This window comes from Anolis sagrei, chromosome 2, assembly GCF_037176765.1.
Source record: "Anolis sagrei isolate rAnoSag1 chromosome 2, rAnoSag1.mat, whole genome shotgun sequence".
Lineage (NCBI taxonomy): Eukaryota > Metazoa > Chordata > Lepidosauria > Squamata > Dactyloidae > Anolis > Anolis sagrei.
In genome coordinates this window covers 235,704,110-235,726,365 of record NC_090022.1, presented here as the reverse complement: position 1 = coordinate 235,726,365, position 22,256 = coordinate 235,704,110, and the positions used below count along the sequence as shown (strand labels likewise).

General features: G+C 38.8%; 1 protein-coding gene across 1 annotated transcript in view; it reads left to right on the top strand.

Moving 5' to 3' along the window:
* The window catches only part of CDC42SE2 (CDC42 small effector 2), a 94,754-nt gene extending 74,575 nt beyond the window's left edge, over positions 1-20,179 (top strand). Inside the window, exons 3-5 of the mRNA XM_060762014.2 lie at positions 9,575-9,676; positions 18,492-18,608; positions 19,890-20,179. Of these exons, the coding sequence (XP_060617997.1) occupies positions 9,575-9,676; positions 18,492-18,590 (201 nt within the window). The 3' untranslated portion in view covers positions 18,591-18,608; positions 19,890-20,179. The remainder of the gene's footprint in view (positions 1-9,574; positions 9,677-18,491; positions 18,609-19,889) is intronic.
* The last annotated feature ends 2,077 nt before the right edge of the window (positions 20,180-22,256 follow it).

The window sequence follows — 22,256 nt, the reverse complement described above, 5'->3', positions numbered from 1 at the left end:
ACTTGGGGAAATTGTTCTTTCAGACACGAAGAATCATACCATCATCGCTACTTCCATATCCATGGATTGGTAGCTTGGAACTATAAAATAACTTTCCTGAGCTCTAGGTCATTAAGAAGATACCACCATCTGCTCTTGCTCTTATGTTGCTGTTTTCTACTTATCATAGACCTACAGTGACTCAAAAGAGCTCAGACTGCATATCATGTATTATTCCTAAAAATACTATCTTGTGTAGCTTCCCATCCAGACTGATAATAGGCATCTATGTGACTGGGGACCATCATGTTAGATAATGACATTTCCCTCTTTGCTGTGTTAAAAGTAATCTCATGAATGGTTCCAAGATAAGAAGAGAGACAAAGTAGATGTAATAAGACATCCACCCACGTGTCTTCACTATTCATGTGGGGATCGTATACATGAAAAACAAGACTCAAGAAGGGGAAAGAGAGCCCCAATTCAACTCATATCATTATACATAGTCTACTGTTTTAAGAAAGTTGCTCCCAACTAGACAGTGTACCAGTTTCATTCCCCTCCTCACAGGTACTGTTTTTATTTCAAGCAACTTAGAGCAATTTCTAAGCTTCCCAGACTTCTGAGACAGCAGTCCAACTATGAATAAAAGACTTCATATAACATCTAGATTGTCCCTAGGAAGACTTATTCATTTTAATGCAATACAAAACCATTAGTATCAAATTTGGAAGATTCATTTCTAGTGAAAAGCATGTCTATACATTCTGTATATACATCTTATTTGGTAATATCTGTCATGGGAGGGCATCTGAGTTGCCTAAACATCCATGGAAATACAGGTATAATTATTTCAATAAAGGGTAATGATGTAAAAAGTTTAAAGAAATGATATTTCAGTCGCACTTCTTTTTTTGCAGATATTGTATTTTGAGGGGTTTTTTAAATCTGTGCAACTTCTTGCAAAGGCCAGTTCTACTGCCGCCGCCCCCCCCTCCCCCCCAGTGAATGTGACAGTTATTTGGTTGAATAGGAAGGATTTAGTGTTGTAACTACTGACACACATCCTGTGGTGGAGCTGCAATATTTCATCATGTTGGTTGACCTCTCTCCAAATATTTCCTGTTTTAGCTTCAAGAGCCTCAGCTGAAAGTGAAAAATCCTTTCCTTCATCTTTGTTTGTTTTCTTCTTGCTTGCTGTTTTTACTTAAAAGTAGAAATCACTTTGGTAATTATCGAGAGGTATTTCAAATTGTTCTATTGCATTTTTTAGGTGGTACTTTCCATTAGTAGGAAGCTGGAATAATTTCAGTTGCAATCACTTCTTATTTATCCATTGGTTTTTGAGATTCTTCCTGTGCAGATTATGAAAAGTGGTTCTAGGCTTTCTTACAAAGATAAATCTTGAAATTCCCTCTTTTAAAATATTATTATTATTATTTGTGATTCCCCCCCCCCCTGTAATAACTCAAGATAATCTTATTCAAACATAAAGGGAACATGGTCTCTATACGATGTTTCCAGTTGTATTCTAATAGACCTAAATAATCTAAACACACCAGATTCTGTCTGATAATGGAGGTTAAACATGGTCAGCCCTGGTTAGTTCTTGGATGGGAAAGTGCCAATGAATAATCTTTGAAATTCAAGGGGTAACCTTAAATGGATAGGAAACTAGAAAGCAAACACATGTTCAACTTTTAGCAGTGGCAAGTAACTTGGTGTCCTTCAAATATTTTGAACTACAACTTTCCAAACTACTTCTAGTATGGCCAATGGTTGTAGGGAAAATATCTTGAGATCCTGATTTGCAGCATAGCTATCATAATAATTAATCGTAATGTGATGATCAGTGAGTTGCTTCACTCTTGTCTACCAATGTCCTAGTATTTCTTTAGATCTTAATCACTTGGTCAATGTTTGGAAAACAATTGGCAAACTGCTTATCTTAATACCTTCATAAACTGTATCATTCAAAATAAAAAGCATGTTGACTTTTCTTTAAAATCTGAATTAAGATATTCCTAAATGAAAAATTTGTTACAGAAGTCCATAAACCTATTTAAATAGAATTAGAATGATTGCCACAAGTGCTGTTTCAAGTGCTGTTTTTTTATTATCTGTAGTATATATTTTATAAGGGATGGAGAGATCTTTTGCAATTGTTTACTTCCCCTTTTCAATTAAAACAATCTAACATTTTAGTATTTAAAATCCAGATCAGAGGAGGGAGGGAATTGTGTAAACCTCTAGATGCTGCTGAATTGTAGCTCCCAGCTTTGTTTTGCATTGGCCCTGCTAGCCTGGGATCCTGGCAGTTGTAGTCCAAATGTTTGATATAGAAAACTGGGAGTTCCAGAAAATCAGTTTTTTTAAAATATTAGAGAATATTTGATACTGTTTGTGTAATTCTAGGAAATTGAAGTTTCCTTTTTTTATTGGAATACTTGTATAAATGTGTTTTTTTCTAAATTGACTGTATTTCTTGAATATTTGTTGAAAGACGCTTGTGGAAGGTTTTAGAATAAAAGACGGATTTTTCCCACCATCCTGTTTAAATATGTTCTTTGAAAGAACTATTATTTTCCAGAATCATTTGACAAATGTTACTGTTTAAGGAACATGGCCTGAAATCGCTAAGGTTATCATGTGATGAGCAACTCAACAGTAACGGAACAACAATTTCAGTCTTCTGTATAGAAGCGGTGTATTTTCAAAGATTTCTAAGGCAATAATGTTGTGCTGAGTTAGGTTTTAAAAAAAGAATCTTCATGTCCCAGCACTATGACATGAATATGTAACTGTTCAATAATATCAGGAAAAAATAATATCATTTCTACATGGTGACTTGTACATGAACTGCTTCAGATTTCTTCTGTTAATTGGGGAAAACACAAGTGCTGCATTTCACTTAAAATATGTTTCAGGCATCCAAGTTAATTTACTTAAGATCATGGAATAGCTCTGAGACCAGTAAAGTAAATCACCCTGAGTACAAAAAAGTTCAAATTCTTGTAAAAGTTTTACATATTTCAGAAATATAGCATTGTCCTCAAGCAACTAAGCCATGAAAGATCAAAGCAACGTAAGTTTTGCAAAAGTGTTCCTAATTCTCTATTTTGCTGAATATCAGAAACAGCTTAGTTGTTTTTCATTTCCTTGTTCTTATTAGTTACAAACACAAAGCCTACTAGAGTATGGAAATAATATGCATTCATTGAGATTTTAGCGATTTGATGTAACAGACATAAATCGCATTTCAGAATTAGCTTTGTTTTGGGATAAATGGCATCAGTATAGCTTGCCATTGACTGCTGGTATATGCCCAGGCCCACCAGGAATTAGGATGGATGGGTGTTTGTGTGGATAAATCAGGAGTCCTGATTCAAACTTTCATATGAATCAACACTATTCTTAACACACACACACACACACACACACAAATAGCTGATCTCTCTCTCACTCACACACACACACACTCAAGCTCTCTCTCTCTCTCACTTAGTTGAAAAATAAAAATGTATTGTGACAAGCCTGCCTCTTTCTATAAATAGATAGGTAGATGAATGACACTGTGTCTGCCATTTGGTTTAATAAGCTACTTCTATCCCAAATAAATCTCTCTGTTTCTAATTTTGATGGGAACCCCGGTGGCACAGTGGGTTAAAGCGCTGAGCTGCTGAGCTTGTTGACCGAAAGGTCGCAAGTTCGATTCTGGGGAACAGAATGAGCTTCCGCTGTCAGCCCTAGCTTCTGCCAACCTAGCAGTTCGAAAACCTGCAAATGTGAGTAGATCAATAGGTACTGCTCCAGCGGGAAGGTATGGCGCTCCATGCAGTCATGCTGGCCACATGACCTTGGAGCTGTCTATGGATAATGCCGGCTCTTCAGCTTAGAAATAGAGATCAGCACCACACCCCAGAGTCAGACATGACTGGACTTAATGCCAGGGGACAACCTTTACCTTTACTTTCTAATTTTGATACTTGTATAGCACCCATGCATGAAAGGAAAATCTCTAATGAGATCAGATAAGAGATTTACATGTTAAAAAAATCTTATTTTTTGTTATCCAATCTTTTTGTAATAGAAGAAGTTATATTTTGCTTAATTACATCTGTTCATGTTTGACTACTACTGCATCACTGGAATGTTTTTTTAAAATGTTTGTAATATTGTGATGCATATGTTTTCTAGCAGCAAGTGAGGGATATGGCACAGTAATAATGTTGGGGTAGTCTGCGCCTTTGTAGAAACAACTGAGAAGTACAGAGAGGATGTGCAAAAATAAGCCAGACAAGTAGAGGCAGATGTACATAGACAAGTTCATGTTGAGGTTATGTGAAAGCTTCACTACTGCTAATTGGAAAAATAATCCAGACCCTGGTCATAATCCTTTGAAAATTAGACACCCGTCTACAATTGAATCATACTTACCTTTGCAACAAGTAGTCATTTTGGATATTTGGGAGAGGGGAGTATCTGAATTCCCTGTGACTATTTTTTAAAGTAGGTTTTCAAAGGACTGCGGAGATGTAGCATTGGAATGATATCGTAGTATTTGTCCATGTTTGCCACAGTGGTATGAAAAGGACTATAAAAAGTATTTTCTTTATAGGTGAAAGCATAAGTTCTGGTGATGGTTTTCCTGACATTTTTTCAAATAGAAATTAGCAGTGCAGGACCACAGAGACCCGCTCCATATATTTGACTTTTCTACATGTTTTCTTTTTGTGGATAAAACAGAATGTGTTACACCTACAGCTTCCTGCAGGGATGAAAGGTCTGCAAGGGTAATTAGTCTTGTATGAAGTTAGCCCTAAAAGAGAAATGAGAAAGTGTGGGAGTGGAAAAGGCTGCAGATTCACACATGAAAAAAAACCCCCAGATACAAGGACCTATATGTCGTCTAGTAAGAACTTTGTGTGGGTGTGACGTTTGTGCTTAGACTCTTCAAAACAGGAACAATTTCAGCTGGTGCCTCCGTTGTCATAGTAACCAGTCCCAAAAGTTAATCTCTTTAATGTGTAAAGAAATTCTAGAACTATCAGAAACATGTTTTAACAGGTTGTTTTTTTTTAAAAAAAACTTGCTTCTTTTCCTATTTTGTACCAAAATAATTGTCTGAATTAATCCATCTTACAAAATTACTTTTGACTACAATTAAATCAGCCCCCTCCCTCCTAGCATTTAGGAAACAACTTAAGATCTGGTTGTTCAAGAAGGCATTCGGTGAATGACAGGAGTATAGAAATATGGAAATATATTTCGGGATCTTTGAAAGATTTAAATGTTTTATGTTGCATTGTGACTGTTGTTTATAGTTTTATATTTTTAATGGTTTTAATCTATTGTTATATGTGGGTAATTTGATATGTGATGTTTTATACATGTAAGGCATTGAATTTTCCATGGGTTACGTTGCGAACCGCTTTGAATTTCCCTAGGGATGAGAAAAGCGGTATATAAATGCAATAAATAAATACAATTTCCAGAATCCATCACCCGGCATAGCATATGGCAGCAAGATCATAGGTCTTAGGGAGAAGAAAGGTCAATCAGAATGAAGTCAGTTACAGCATTATAGATGTAGTTGTATTTGCAAAATAACAACAACTGTTATTATTTTTATTTATTTATTTGTTACCTGCCCCTCCTAATGGCTCGAGGCAGGGTATAACACAGTCAAAACACACCAACATAAAATACATACATACATACATACATACATATATATATATATATAAACACATCACTATAAAATATGTCCACCAAAACTCATGGTACAAATATCAAAATACAGCAGCAATAGAATGCAAATATAAAACTCACGATTCAAAGTTGACTGGGTAGGCCTGTTGGAAGTCATGGGTCTTCATTTGTGTCTTAAATTCTGACAGTTCATTTAGCTGTACAATCTCTTATGGCAGGCCATTCCACAGTCTTGGAGTGACTGATGAAAAGGTCCTATGGATGATACTTACCAATCGGGTTCTGGCTGGTTGGAGTTGTTGCCCCTCAGAGGACCTCCATATTCTAAGGGGCGGATTAAAAATTGCCTCTCTATTTAGCTAATGTTGGAGATCCAAATGAAGTACTGGATGTGTGGATATTAGGCCTGTTTGATCAAGAAAAAATTTGTTTCTAAAATCGATTTGTAATTGGGGTGTTTTTTTTTCGATATTTAAAATATTTACAAAACTTTCCAAAAAAATGTTTTGTTATTTACGAAATTTCGTAAATATTTACAAAACATTTTGTAAGTGTGAATGTTGCAGTAATGGTCACCTTGATTAGCATTGAATGGCTTTCATTTCTCCCACCCTGGACATTCCATAGATAAACTCCATTTGCCTAGTTTCCAACAGACCTCTGAGGATGCCTGCCATAGATGTGGGCAAAATGTCAGGAGAGAATGCTTCTGGAACATGGTCATACACTCATACAGCCCTGAAAACTCACACAACCGGCCTCCGCGCGCCATCCAATTGGCTCTGGCTCCTGCGCCCTCCTCCTTCTCCCAGCTGTGTTGCAGGAAGTGCCAGGAGGAGGAGGAGGAGGAGGAGGGCGCAGGAGCCGGAGCCGATTGGATGGCACGCGGAGGCCGGTTGTAAGGGTGAGCGCGCGCGCGCCATCCAATCGGCTCCGGCTCCTGCGCCCTCCTCCTCCTCCTCCCAGCTGTGTTGCAGGAAGTGCCAGGAGGAGGAGGAGGAGGAGGAGGGCGCAGGAGCCGGAGCCGATTGGATGGCGCGCAGAGGCCGGTTATAAGGGTGAGCGCGCGCGGGCCGGGCGCCCAACAGGCAGGGGCGGTGCACTGCTGGGGTGCTTGGGAGCGCCGGATTGGCTCCCAGGCACCAGCAGCACTCAGCAGCCTCCATCCCATTAACGACACGAGCTGAAGCTCGTAAAATATATGGGGCTGCTGTTTCGATATTTTTAAACCCTTCTGGGTTTGAAAATGTGTTTTGAAATCACGTCGGATGTGGTAAAAATAACGAATTAATAACGAAATAACGAATTATCAAACGAAACCGCACAGGCCTAGTGGATATACCTCTATTATAAATTCATATAAGCCCACATTCTTACTTTATGCTCAACATTTCAGAATTATATGCCAGGAATATTCTTGGTACATGTTTTATTTTGTTGTTTTTATAATCTGTGACTAGTACAATGCGTACATGAGAAGTAATAGGGTTCAACCTAGATACATTCACATATAAATGGGCTGACAGTAGCTGGTTTCATGCCCATAATGCTTCCCCCGAAGTTAGGCAAAAACAAACTTTGGAAATGGCAGCACTGAAGGTGTCTACTTGAATGGAAGTTTCTACTTCTGTTCATGGAAATACAGTCTCCAGCCCACTTCTAGTCTTCCTAGAAGTGTCTTGGGTAGGTTGTGAGCTGAATGGTTGGGGGATACTGGAAATCGGACTAGTGGACATACCCATATTACCTCCCTTCTGTTACTCCTCTTGTGAATCAGCTGTGAATGCCTCTTATCAGTTGTAGGTCCTTCATGTTTTTGATAAGTTATAAGTTGGCAGGTGATTCAAAGGCACATACACACAGAGAGGCAAATTTATATAGGAACTTCCTTTCTAATATGATTTATTCATATTAGTGGTCCAGTATCTTTTGATGTCACAGAGAAAAGACTTGTGATTTTCCAGTTCGTTCATAAAGTTAGCTGTTGCACTAGTAAGGTTTTGTGTGTGTGCTCCTCCACCTCATACTCTGGATGTCTTTTAAATACATCCAAGCTGATTCCTTCACACTTCCGAGGACAGGAAGACAATATGTCAGGAGAACTCTGCCAGCTGTCTTCTTGCTCTTATCTTTGCCAAGTATTTTCAGTACATTAGCCTCAGTGGTTCTGCATTATGCATTTGTAGTATTTTTGTAATTATCATTTTCTTTTTGCTCTCCTCCAGCTAATATCACTCTTTTGGGAACCTTCCACTAGCTAAATTGGGTGATAGGATTTGGCTATAACCTTAAGTCCCCGAAAATAAATTCCTTTGAAATCAATGGGGCCCTTATCCAAATACATGTGTTTATGATTATAGTGCCAGCATTTTTCTCTCTCTAGTTCTGGCATGCTTTCCCATGCTTAACATTTGTGTAACAGAGTTCAAGCAAACCAGTGTGTTAATTGTCCAGAAAAAGTGGGGAGTCTGTGAAAAGGGCACGTCTGTTGTGGGCCTGAGTTCATTCCAAACATATCTTGTGTTTATGGGCTATGGCCCATGATGTATTCTCAGCTGTGGCTTTGATTTGCAGTGACTCAACTGGGGCAGTGTTTGGACAGCATAAATCCTGCTGATGTGATGCGTAAACTCCCACCCAAATCTCTAGGTGGTCTTACCATCTCATCACATAACATGGGTAAAAAGATGCTGGTCTTGTAAAACCATGTGATAGAGGAAATGTTTATAGAAGGGTCAGGAAATCTTTAGGGGGCAATTGTGTCTCTCTTGTTTAAAACCCCATGCAAATGGCTGCATTATTCAGAAGATATGTGGATTCTTTGTGACTAACTCAATGACAGTTAAGAGAACAGTTGGTATTGGATGTTGAATTACTATTGGACTTTCATTTTGCTGAATCTAACTTTTGAGAGAGAACCTTGTACTGGAAAAAATATCCATTGCCTGGTTCCTTTCTGTGTTTCAAATTGAAAGGGTAGCTAGCTTCTGTCTGCGTTCTCAAGAGTTTTACATTTGCTACTTGTTGCTTGGATTCAGTTTCAGGAAAAATATAGCAGCTATTCTATAAGAACTAAGCCTAAATCCAATTACTAGAGTCCTAGCTAGAATAAGACTCATTGAATCAACAGAAATTTGGCAAGACAACCATTACATAAGCTTCAATGGTTCAGTGGGTCCATTCTATTCAAGACTGGCAATTGGATATAGCTCTTAAGGCTTAATGTGCTAGACTTGTTCAATAGGTTAGAGACAAAATGACCAAGCACATCAAATAGAGGTATAAAGTGATAATTACTTTTAATTATAATATTATCACAAGAATTATTAACAATATAGAGAAAACAAATTGATCTTGCTCCCCATCCATGCACCCCTTTTCTAGTTATTGTTATTTTTTTAAAAAATCCCAAATTGTTCACTTAGCCCCTTGGGAAAAGGATAGGAATTGTAGACAAAGGAGGAGGGACCAGCAAGCAGGAAATTCCACTTAGCCAGATACTTTAGGCAGCAATTCCCAGAATCACTGATCATCATCCATGCAGACTTAAGGCTTTGGGAGTTGAAATGGAAAACATCTGATGGATAATGGCTTGAGAAGTTCTACTATGCCGACAGCCTAAACAAGACTGAAAAATGAGACTACTTCTCACTGACTTGGGCCTTTTAAATATATAGATAACACTCAGTTAATGCAAACTTTTTTTAAAGGAAGAAAGAAAAAGATAGCATAAAGATGAGCTCTGAAATGAAAATGTAATGAAGCTCCAGTTGTCTGTTAAGAGTAACTTTTAGTTTGTTGCACTTAATACCTGGCTCGTGTATCATATTAAAACTTCATTCTTTTTTAGTTAAACTAACCTTTCTGTTTCTCCACCTTTCAGAAAAGACGGCGACGGATTGATCGGAGTATGATTGGTGAGCCAACAAACTTTGTTCACACAGCTCATGTAGGCTCAGGAGACCTCTTTAGTGGAATGAATTCGGTAAGTGCTATTGCAGGAATTACGTAGCATTTTTTATTTAAATTGAAAAGGTCCATAGTTTAGGACCACAGTCTTTATCCCAGATTTTATATTTAAAATATTTCAGGGCTTATGTGTGTTTTAAAAAATAAAGATGTTAAATAACTTACATTTTAAAATAAAATACTAGTGTGATGAATCATAAAGTTATACCATGATGAAACTTACTGAATGAAGTTACATGTCTTTTGACCGGACAACGGTTTTACAGGCCTGTTTATATAGAGGGCTGAACAGAAAAACAAGTCAGGTTATATAAAGAGAGACAACGAAAGGAAACAAATGGAGTGTGTGGATCAATCCATCTGTTAATTAAGTTCTAATATGTTTCTAGTCAAGGAAATCTAGCAAACAGATGCATGACAGTTACAGTTCAATCTTATGTGTGTCTACTAAGAAGAAAGTCCTATTGCATTCAGAGGATTGTGTTGCTAGTTAAGGGAGTTAATGGATGGTGGACTTAGTATATTGAATAAAAATGGTTGTGAATACACTTGTATCTTCCAAGCTTGTTGTATAGAATTGTTGTGAATATAACTGTTTCTTCTAAAAATGAACATATCTCTTAGAATCAACATATAGTACAGGTTAAGTTTCCTTCTTCTGGAAATCTGAAAATGTTGCTACCCCCTACACCTTTGAGGAAAGGTGGCTAATTAAAGAACCAGTCCCTGCTGAGCTTTTTTCCCCAAGGGATGGTCACTTTACCACTGTCAGAAATTTGACAAGAAATGAAAGAGGGAATGACTCTGAGTTCTGCTGCTGGATTTACACCAATCTCCTGTAAAAAGCAGGCATCAGAGGAGGGGAAAGTCCAAACACATCTGGGTGCCATGGGCTCAGGAAATATTACAAAGCACTGACTGCTTGACCAGCCGACATCATGTTTTCCTTCTCTTGACCAATGGTGAAGCAAGCCCCGGGAAGTGGAGCGAAAGACTGGGCAGCTAGAACTGTGCAGCATTTCCTTAGTCTGAAACATACTTTTGGGCCTTTCCCTTCCTTGTATAATTTGTACTAACAAATTCCCACTAGTTTTAACTAGTGTATATACTCATTTATAAGTCTAGAAAAATCATTTCCCAAAAACTGGGTCACCTTATCTATGTGTCAAAGTGAATACCTTAATCATATCAGTAAAGGAACCATCTCTGAGCAGAATGGCAAAAAGTGAGAGGTGGCATGCTCTTTCCCCTCCCTGAAGAACATAATTTTGGCCCCTAAACTTGTCTGTGACTTATACATGAAGTTGGTGTATACATGAGTATATAGTATGTTAGGAGAGGCGAAAAACTAGCATTAAACTATGAACTATAATGCTGATTTGTAAGAAACTGTGGTCAACATTCATTCAGTGCAATAAACTGTGATTAAAGGAAGCTGGAAAATGTGTTGTCCAGTTCTTGTGGCCACACCAAAAAGGATGGAGGCATGTGCAAACCTGAATTTTGCACAGTCATATTTAATGGTGGTTGTGTAATGCCAAATTGTCTATTTTTAAAACACAAACACATGTATGCTCACACATATGCATCAGAAATATTGTTTCTATCTTGCTAACAATCTCTGACAGTGTAGCTCAGAAAGATTTATATAAGCAAGCCTCTGTGTGGAATAAAGCCTCAAGAAAGGCAGAACATGAAGGTGCTGTAACATCCAAAGAACAAGAATTACAGAAAGCACACATGCTCGCACATAACATGTACTTTGGAAAGGAGAAATTGGATTTTTGTTTCCTATTTGATGCTATGACCTTTAAACATTATTTCTGCATAACTAAAAAAAAGCCCAAAGGGACTTTGGAGATAACATGTTGTTGTTGTTGTTCATTCGTTCAGTCGTCTCCGACTCTTTGTGACCTCATGGACCAGCCCACGCCAGAGCTCCCTGTCGGCTGTCACCACCCCCAGCTCCTTCAAGGTCAGTCCAGTCCCTTCAAGGATGCCATCCATCCATCTTGCCCTTGGTCGGCCCCTCTTCCTTTTGCCTTCCACTTTCCCCAGCATAATTGTCTTCTCTAGGCTTTGCTGTCTCCTCATGATGTGGCCAAAGTACTTCAACTTTGTCTCTAGTATCTTTCCCTCCAGTGAGCAGCCGGGCTTTATTTCCTGGAGGATGGACTGGTTGGATCTTCTCGCAGTCCAAGGCACTCTCAGAACTTTCCTCCAGCACCACAGCTCAAAGGCACCTATCTTCCTTCGCTCAGCCTTCCCTAAGGTTCAGCTCTCACATCCATAGGTTACTACAGGGAATACCATGGCTTTGACTATGCGGATCTTTGTTGCCAGTGTGATGTCTCTACTCTTCACTATTTTATCGAGACTGGACATTGCTCTCCTCCCAAGAAGTAAGCATCTTCTGATTTCCTGGCAACAATCTGCATCTGCAGTAATCTTAGCGCCTAGAAATACAAAGTCTGTCATGGCCTCCACATTTTCTCCCTCTATTTTCCAGTTGTCAATCATTCTTGTTGCCATAATCTTGGGGTTTTTTATGTTTAGCTGCAACCCAACTTTTGCGCTTTCTTCTTTCACCTTGATTAGAAGGCTCCTCAGCTCCTCCTCGCTTTCGGCCATCAGAGTCGTGTCATCTGCATATCTGAGGTTGTTAATGTTTCTTCCAGCAATTTTCACCCCAGCTTTGCATTCATCGAGCCCCGCACATCCTCGCATGATGTGTTCTGCATACAAGTTAAAAAGGTTGGATGAGAGTATGCAGCCTTGCCATACGCCTTTCCCAATCTTGAACCAATCTGTTGTTCCGTGGTCAGTTCTTACTGTTGCTACTTCATCCTTGTACAGATTTCTCAGGAGAGAGACAAGGTGGCTTGGGATGCCCATCCCACTTGCCACAATTTATTATGATCCACACAGTCAAAGGCTTTAGAATAGTCAATGAAGCAGAAATAGATGTTTTTCTGAAACTCCCTGCCTTTCTCCATTATCCAGCGGATATTTGCAATCTGGTCTCTCGTTCCTCTGCCTTTTCTAAACCCAGCTTGAACATCTGGCAGCTCTCGCTCCATGTATTGCTGGAGTCTTCCTTGCAGGATCTTGAGCATTACCATACTGGCATGAGAAATAAGGGCCACTGTACGGAAGTTTGAGCAGTCTTTCACATTTCCCTTTTTTGGTATGGGGATATAAGTTGATTTTTTCCAGTCTGATGGCCATTCTTGTGTTTTCCATATTTGCTGGCATATGGCATGCATCACCTTGACAGCATCATCTTTTAAGATTTTAAACAGTTCAGCTGGAATCCCGTCATCTCCTGCTGCCTTGTTGTTAGCAATGCTTCTTAAGGCCCATTCAGCCTCACTCCTCAGGATGTCTGGTTCTAATTCATTCACCATACCGTCAAAACTATCCTCGATATTATTATCCTTCCTATACAGATCTTCTGTATAGTCTCGCCACCTTCTCTTGATCTCTTCAGCTTCTATTAGGTCCTGCCATCTTTGTTTCTTATCATACCAATTTTTGCCTGAAATTTACCTCCAATGTTTCTAATTTTCTGGAAGAGGTCTCGTGTCCTTCCTATTCTGTTGTCTTCTTCCACTTCTATGCATTGCTTATTTAAAAATAGTTCCTTATCTCTTCTGGCTAACCTCTGGAATTGCGCATTTAACTGGGCATATCTCTCCTTATCACTGTTTCCTTTTGCTTTCCTCCTTTCTTGGGCTACTTCCAGTGTCTCAGCAGACAACCATTTTGCCTTCTTGGTTTTCTTTTTCTTTGGGACGTACTTTGTTGCCACCTCCTGAACAATGTTGTGGACTTCTGTCCATAGTTCTTCTGGGACTCTGTTTACTAAATCTAGTCCTTCAAATCTGTTCTTCACTTCCACTGTATATTCGCTAGGAATGTTAGTGAGATCATATCGAACTGGTCTGTGTATTTTCCCTGATCTTTTTAGTTTTATTCTAAATTGAGCAATAAGAAGTTCGTGATCTGAGCTACAGTCAGCCCCAGGTCTTGTTTTCACCGACTGGATGGATGTCCACCACCTTTGGCTGCAAAGGATGTAGTCAATCTGATTTCGGTGTTGACCGTCTGGTGAGGTCCATGTATAAAGCCGTCTTTTAGGTTGTTGGAAGAGAGTGTTTGTTATACACATCGAGTTTTCCTGGCAAAATTCTATCAGCCTGCGTCCCGCTTCATTTTGTTCTCCTAGACCATGCTTGCCTGTGATCCCAGTTGTTATTTGACTTCCCACCTTGGCATTCCAGTCTCCTGTAATGAAAATAATGTCTCTTTTTGGTGTATTATCCAGTAGGTGCTGCAGATCCTCATAGAACTGATCTACTTCTGCTTCTTCAGCAGCTATGGTTGGGGCGTATATTTGGATCACTGTGATGTTGAAAGGCTTTCCTTACACTCGAATTGAGATCATTCTGTCATTTTTTGGGTTTTATATCCAAGCACTGCTTTAGCGAATTTCTTATTAATTATGAAGGCTACTCCATTTCTTCGATGTTCCTCTTATCCGCAGTAGTAGATCTGGTGGTCATCTGATGTGAAGTGGCCCATTCCAGTCCATTTCAGTTCGCTGACCCCCAGAATGTCTATCTTTAGTCTTGACATCTCACCAATAACAACATCCAATTTGCCCTGGCTCATAGATCTTACATTCCAGGTTCCTACAGTGTGTTGATCTTTAGAGCATTGGATTCGTCGTTCACCTCCAGTACCGTCGGCCGCTAGCCTTCCTTTCGGCTTTGAGCTAGCTGCATCATCACATCTGGGGCTAGTTGAACTTATCCTCTGCTCCTCCCCAGTAGCATTTTGGCCATCTTCCGACCTGGGAGTCCCATCTTCCAATGGCATACCAACATATCTCTGGTTGTACTGGTCCATTTAGTTTTCTTGGCAAGGATACTGGGGTGGTTTGCCATTGCCTTCCCCAGGGATCACGCTTGGTCTGACCTCTCTGCCACGACCGTCCCGTCTTGGGTGGCCCTTCATGGTTTCGCTCATGACATCATTGAGGTGCTCAAGCTCCAGCGCCACAACAAGATGGTGATCCTTTGCTGGAGTGGAGATAACATAGGTTGCTGGAAACAAGAATCCTGAAATTACACATTTTAATTTGGACACAATTATATCCAAGCCTATGTAGAGTAGTTAAGTCTTGGAGCAGAGCTGATGCTTCCTAAGTGATGCTTAAATAGGATAATGCTACACATTTCTTCGCCACACAAAAATATGGTGGCTCAAGTTCTCCGTCCTTTTTTTCCTTTCACAACAGCACCATGTTGAAATGACTTTGAAGGGATAGAGGAAGCCCTATCCATTGCTGTGATGGATTGGGATCTCTTTTTTCCCAGGAATACATAGTCTGTATGTACAAAAGAAATTCATCTGTGTGCATGTTACAGCACCTTCATGTTCTGCCTTTCTTGACGCTTTATTCCACACAGAGACTTGTTTAATATTACAGTTTGTTGTCCTTAACAGCAGTGACTGTTTTGATTCATGATTTGCAAATCCCAGTGAGAAATGTCCTAGACTTATAGATAGAAGTTGCAAGACCTTTTGTCTCCTTTATTTACTTGATCCAAGAAGTATTTATTTCATTTATCAACATTCCACTTAAATCAATCCCCTGTTGAAAGAAATTGAAGTTGGCACAGTTAAAGAACAAACAAATCTTTTGCACCAGATTATGCATTACTGTATTTATCTTTCAGAAGTCAGAGGCTCCACTGTCAGTTTACAAAGCTAGTTCATTCACATGCTTATGCATAGGTCAACCTTATTGTATAGTTATTTCTCAGATATGTACAATGTTACATGTGCACGGCATTTCTTTTTTTAAAAACACTACCAGTATTTTGATTTAATTTTTATAGTTTGAGATCACACATGCACACATATTAGTTGCAGCATCAACTGATTAAATGGCTGCTGTGGACAAAACCATTCATACCCCCTGACATAAGCCAAAACTGTATTTCAGTGGAGATACTTGGCTCTGTAACCATAAGTAATCAAATAAGTGTCCATTCTTGCAATGTATCTGTAACACTGGTCAGCAAAATTTGGGGAATGTTTTGTTTCCTCCACAATTTTGGGTGAACCAAGTAGCACACTGAAAACAACTATCTATGTATTATGTCTGTATCACGTATGGTTTTCCAGAAAAAGACAATGCATCCTAAGCATTGCTATATGTTAGGGGTGTCAATTTCTTCACTAGTCATAATAAATTGCATCAAATTTGATAAATCTGTACTTACAATGCAATATCCAATGCACAGACGTGGCCCGTGCCAAAAACCTAAGAATCGAAATGTACTCAATTTTTTTGTTTATATTTTGTAAACCTTGGAAGCCTCCCAAAGTCAGTTTCGTTTTCAGCACAAGGAAGCAAAGCAAGGCCAGAAAGGTTGCCATTCATCTTTAAATTAAATTCCAGAGGGTTCGCTGGAAAAGAGACTGAGAAAGCATAGAATTCTGGGAAGTGTAGTTTGAGAAGTCCAGAGAATTCAAAAGACCCTGCCCTAAACTACATTTCCCAGAATTCTGCTCAGCATCAGAAAGCCCCAGTCAGGATAGGCGAGAGATTTGTCCCCCCATAGCAGCAGCCAGCATAGTTCCAATAAATTGCTGAATCTGCAAAGAGGAGGACTGACTGATACTTCTATTAAGGAAATCTCTGTGCTGGGCTGGGAAGAAATCCTTAAATTGAAATTGTATTGGTTAATATGAGATAGCTGTTGTGGATTTTAAAAAAGTTTTAAACAAAACTTTAAACATTTATCTAAAATCAGATGTATGTATATTTATGAAAATGGGGGGGGGGGGGAGGGAAATGATCCCCTGTTATTTTGTGTCATTTTCTAGAAAATTCAAGGAGATAGCTCTTGTAGGTTTTTTTGTTGTTTAGAAATACTTTGAAAATTCTCCAAACTTCTGTAGATAAGTGAAACATTCTGAAACTTAATGTGCTAACAGTGGTAAATGGGCTCTAACCTTGTGGCAAGTTTAACCCCTGAAGTTTCCCTACATGCACAATTACTATAAGAAAAAAGTAACAAAGTGCCATTACTCTCATTATAGTAACAAAAATTCATTAACAACACTTTAGTAACACTTTAGAAATGAAATGCCCCTAATTTGAAGCAGACTTTCAACCTGTTGGACAGGTCTCTACATAATCAGAAATTTATTCTTGTGGTATTTTAGCAGTCTGAGTCTCTGTTACATGTTAACATAATGTTGTTTATGGCTGTTAAAGATATGAGCTATCTAAAAATCATGCAAGTTACTATTGAACAATAACTAAAACAAAATTGCTTTTTTCCCTCAAAAAACGTATAGCATCTTATATGATGTGATAATTTTGAAGTTATTTATGTGATCAGCATCAAAAAATCTATTTTGTACACAAAAAATGGTAAAGGAAACACAATACCCATTTTCCAGTGTAATGGCTGTTCATGTGATAACAAGGTCACACTGGACGGTTGTATCCTTAAAATGAAACACATCAACAACAACAACAACAACAACAACTTTATTTCTAACCCACACTCTCTCCCTGAGGAATCTCAGGATGGCTTCCAAAACAAAGCAGACATTCAATGTCCCATACTGTATAAAATAACATCTTTAAATTAACATTTAAATACAATTAAAAACAGATAAACACAATCCTCGACAAGCAAATAGACTATGGCCGCATTGAATGCATCGAGCAGTTAAAATTCTGTTTAAAATAGGAGCATGAAATCTAAGAATATAAAATGACAAGTGAAACTACAAATAGATGGATACTAGCAAGGTGATCAGTCAGATAGGGGCCATGAAATATTACTCAGCTTCCTGTCCATAAGCTAATGTACACAGGTATGTTTTTAATAGCTTTTCAAAGGAGAGAAGTGAAGGGGCAGTTCTAACTTCCTTAGGGAGGGGATTCCAGAGAGACAGAGCGATCACGGAGAAGGCCCTCTCATCCCCACTAGCTGCACTTGGAACGAGGGTGGGACTGAGAGGAGGCCCCCCCTCCAAAGATCACAGTGGCTGCGTAGGTTTATAAACAGAGATGCAGTTCCTCAAATATCTGTCTCTGAGCCTCATGATAGAAATTGGCATTTCAGAGAAATGCTTACACATCTAGAGATCTATGCAGGCAAATTTCCTGAAAGAGGGAACTCTGTTTGCCTTATGTGTAGGGAGGGCTTCCATGACAGTGACCCAACTTGGATATCAAATGATGTGTTTTGTCTATTGCTTGTAGATGTGTACTTCTGCATATACTTCCTGTAGTTGTATATTCCTGAATGGACTAGATTGCCCTTATGGCCTCTTCCAATTCTTTGATTCTATAAAAAGTGCCTGGGGAAGTCCCAAATGACTTCCCCAAGCAACCATTTTGAAGTAACAAGTGGCTACATTAAAAAACTGACAACATTGCCATTTGTTCTTGGTTTTTTTTTTTGCAAAAGGGCCAACATTGTGTCCTTGAAGGTGTTAACCAAATCACACCTCCCAAGCTCTATGTAGATGCACATACATGAATCAACCCTTGGAGGAGAGAAACCATAACAGATTTTAACAGTATTTTGAAAATGACACCAAGTCTGTGCAGTGAAAAGACTGAACTGACAGATAACTTGAATGAGAGAATGAAAGCATATCTGATGTGCCCTTTTTGAACAGTGGTTTGGCCATCTCTAAGAAAATAATAATTTACCAATGATCTTGCATTGACTTAATAAACCAGTTCATACCTTACCATATACATGTCTTTTCTACATTACTTTTTTTTCTAGGTGAGTTCAATTCAGAACCAAATGCAGTCCAAAGGAGGCTACGGAGGAGGCATGTCTGCAAATGTTCAAATGCAGCTCGTAGATACAAAAGCAGGATAACTGTGGCATGCATTTCCAGTGAGTATTATAAAGTTTGTAGATAATCTTGCCTACTATTTCTGCCTGGCTGGGATACAAAGGCAACAGGACTGTCAACTGCAATGTTCAATTGAAATAGATCTCTAAATAGCAGACTTGTTTAGATTTGTTATCCCAAAGCAACCTGCCAGTATAAAAGTGAAAAAGAAGAAAGATGTGTGTGAAAATGTATGTGCTGTATTAAGCAAAGAAAGGGAACAAAAAACAGAAAGTCTTTCCAGTTATTTAGAAAGATTTAGTTAAACTGATTTCACACACTTATCCGTCAAAAGTTAGCTTTAGGCACTCAGTGTTCTCATCTTAGCAGGAAATATTTGCACTTAATTTTTTTCTCAGTGCCAAAATCATTAAGACTTGAATGCAGATATGGGGGTAGGAAAAAAAAACATTACAGTAAAACTTCAAAGAATTGTGTAATTGTATATGAATGTATTTGTTGTTTCAGATAAAAGAATGTGATTTTAATACAGGACTGTTTAAAATGGTGTTATGCTATACAGTTCTTTTCCCCACTAAACATCACTACAGGAGGGAGGAATGTGTATCTCTCCAGAGGCTGTAAAACTGCAATTCCCACATCTCTCACTTGCTGGATCTGATGGGATTTGCAATCCAACAAATTCCAGAAGGACATACTCCCAATGAATTGGCTTGAGCTGATGGGGAAAATACTATGTAAACAGTTATTTCTGGACTACCACCTCTGGAATCCCCCAGCCAGCATGGATATTGTGATCCAAAAGAGAAATGTTTCCATGCTGTACTCAAAACATGCCATGTTTTCTTACAAGTTCACTGTTAAGGAGAACTCAAGCCTAACCAGTGACAGCTAGATTTCTTTCCCTCATAATTGGTACATCTGAACCCCCAGTAGCGCAGTCGGTTAAGCCACTGAGCTGCTGAACTTGCTGACCAAAAGGTCAGTGGTTCTAATCTGGGGAGTGGGGTGAGCTCCCACTGTTAGCCCCAGCTTATACCAACCTATCAGTTCAAAAATATGCAAATGTGAGTAGATCAATAGGTACTGCTCTGGCAGGAAGGTAACGGTGCTCCGTGCAGTCATGCCGACCATATGACCTTGGAGGTGTCTACAGACAATGCTGGCTCTTTGGCTTAGAAATGGAGATGAGCACCAACTCCCAGAATCGGATATGACTGGACTTAATGTCAGGGAAAACCTTTACCTTTTTTATATTTCTACACATATCCTGTGAATGCTGTCTTGCACGTTTTACTGATGCAGTGCTTTGTTCTTTCCAGGCCCTTGTGAATTTCTGTCCCTTCTTTCCTGTGTCCCTCTCTTTATGCCTTGGTGACTGCTTCCTGTGCTCATGACGAGAGAAGTTGATGGCTCATCATCCACCCCTTGTGATTACACCATCGAAACATTCCCATTCTGCTTTTGAGGATGATATTTTATCAGACTGGTCTTGTTGTGCCTTTCCAGTGGCAATCCTACATCTTACTGCTACCAAAACATCTGTGGATTATAGTATTGGTTAAGTTGGGTTTTTTTGGATGGGGCTTTTCCCCATTCACTGTCAGCATTTTTTTAAAAAAAAACACGTTAAGCAAACTAAATTCTCAACATGTAGTTCAGTGTTGGGTTTATTTGAGTTTTGTATTTCCTCTGCAAGGCCCTTTTTTGGGGTGTTCTCATCTGTTTGGAATTTTTTTATAGTCTTCATTTCTTTTTCTGTAATTGGAAGCAAGTTCCTAATAATATGTTGAACCTGTTGTTGTTAATATAGATATTTTTAAAGGTCTGGGACCTGCAAGCACAATGATCATTTCACACAGTCAGAAATCAGCAAAGTATATGAGCGCATGCTATGTGAATTTGCTTGGTATGGTGGCCTGTTGGGTGCCAAAAAATATTTTAGTTTTTTTTTTTAATGCTTGTTCTTGCAGACTGATGATACTATTGCTTCTTACAAAGTTTTGCAGTAGCACCCAACCATGCCAATCTCTTACAGGTGGGTGGGGGAGGACTTGTAACTTTTAGCTGCTTTGGAAAATACATTGTCTTAGGGTTTTAATCCAACTGGTCTTGAGATAATAAAGAGGAAGCTTGCATTCATAAGGCATTTTGTTGTAAATGTTCAGTATATTTATTTTGAAAAAGCTGACCTCAAGATTGTAAGCCCGTGTAGTAACGTACAAGCTAAATGTTGTGGTGGCGCTTTTGTCTGGTTCAAGAGGCATTGTTACGTTGACTGCTTTCCCCTATTATTTCTTCGACATCCCCGTCTCCCTGGAGCTTGGAAATTTTAGCATTGGTGCTAAGGCGTTAAAGTTGCCATTACAATGAAAATTAATTTGTAGGCATTAAATTGTATGAGTGAAGAACTTTGGCATTACAATTGTGTATTATTTGATAGAATAAGGTCCTTTTAATATTTTTTTAAAAAAATTAAACCCCTAAATTACCTTGCAGCAATAGCAAATTAAACTAACACAGACCATTAAACACAGCAGAACTCATTGGTGCCATTGTGATAACAATTGATACAATTGTTATTTATTTATTTATTTTGTAAAATAGGGGTAACAAATTAATTTGAAAAAAATTACTTCCAAGCTCGTGTTTCCTCCCTCCCCTCCTTCTTTAAAAAAGAAAACTTAATTTTAGGCCATTCTGGTATTTCCAGTAGCAGCATGTTGAACTGCCTGCAGTATTATAGCTGGAATTTAGTTGACCTCTCAAGTAGTTGGCAGTTTCCTCGTACTAAATATTTAGGGGTCATGTAAGTTGCTAGGAGCAACATAGCAACCTGGCAGGAACTGATGCCAGCAAAAAGAACATACAGGGTGGCTTTTTGCTATAGTGGTAAATAAGCCGTTTGCTCAGGTTCCAAAGCATGTTCCTCTTTCACAAGGTGTGAAAATTGTGTTTTAATATTGCACTGTTTTGGAAATATTTCTGTAAGTGATCCTTTTCCCTCCTTTTTTTTCCCTTTTACTTTTTGTCTTGTCCATCCTCATGTCCCTTTGGTCATAAGAAACTGAAGTCAGTTGATTGAACACTAGCAAAAGATTTTTATTAAAACATACTTAGAATCCTCCTCATGCACAATTCTTAACATCTTAACTGGCAAATGGAACAACTGAGCCTAATTCGACATAGTGGTTTACCTAAGTGGCAAGCACATACACAGAGAGAGAAAGAGAGATTTGGGCTGCAGATATTCAAATAATTTCAATGGGGATCATGCAGAAACCACATTTCGGCCTACAAAATAATTACACAGCAGCATTGCTTTGTAGTTAATCCCTGTTGGTATTTCTCCACTCCCATTCATATGTAAGGGGGCAATATCAACATGAAGAATCAATCACATGGATACCTTTTAAAAACAAACAACCCAAAGCCTTGGCCAGCATTCTTCAAACAATAACAGAGTGAAATCCTTATCCAAGATCTCTGATAAGAGAATAAGCAATAGCTGAGCATATATATGCCAACTGTTGTCCCATATCTGTGGCCTGAGTTCAAAAGACTTCCCTGATGCTCACTGAGGGTCTGGAAACAGAGAGTGAGAAGGTTGTTGGGTAAATACTGGCTCAGGTAGGCCAGTCAGATATTTTCACTGACTGAAACTATCGCCCATTGTTTGCTCCAGATAT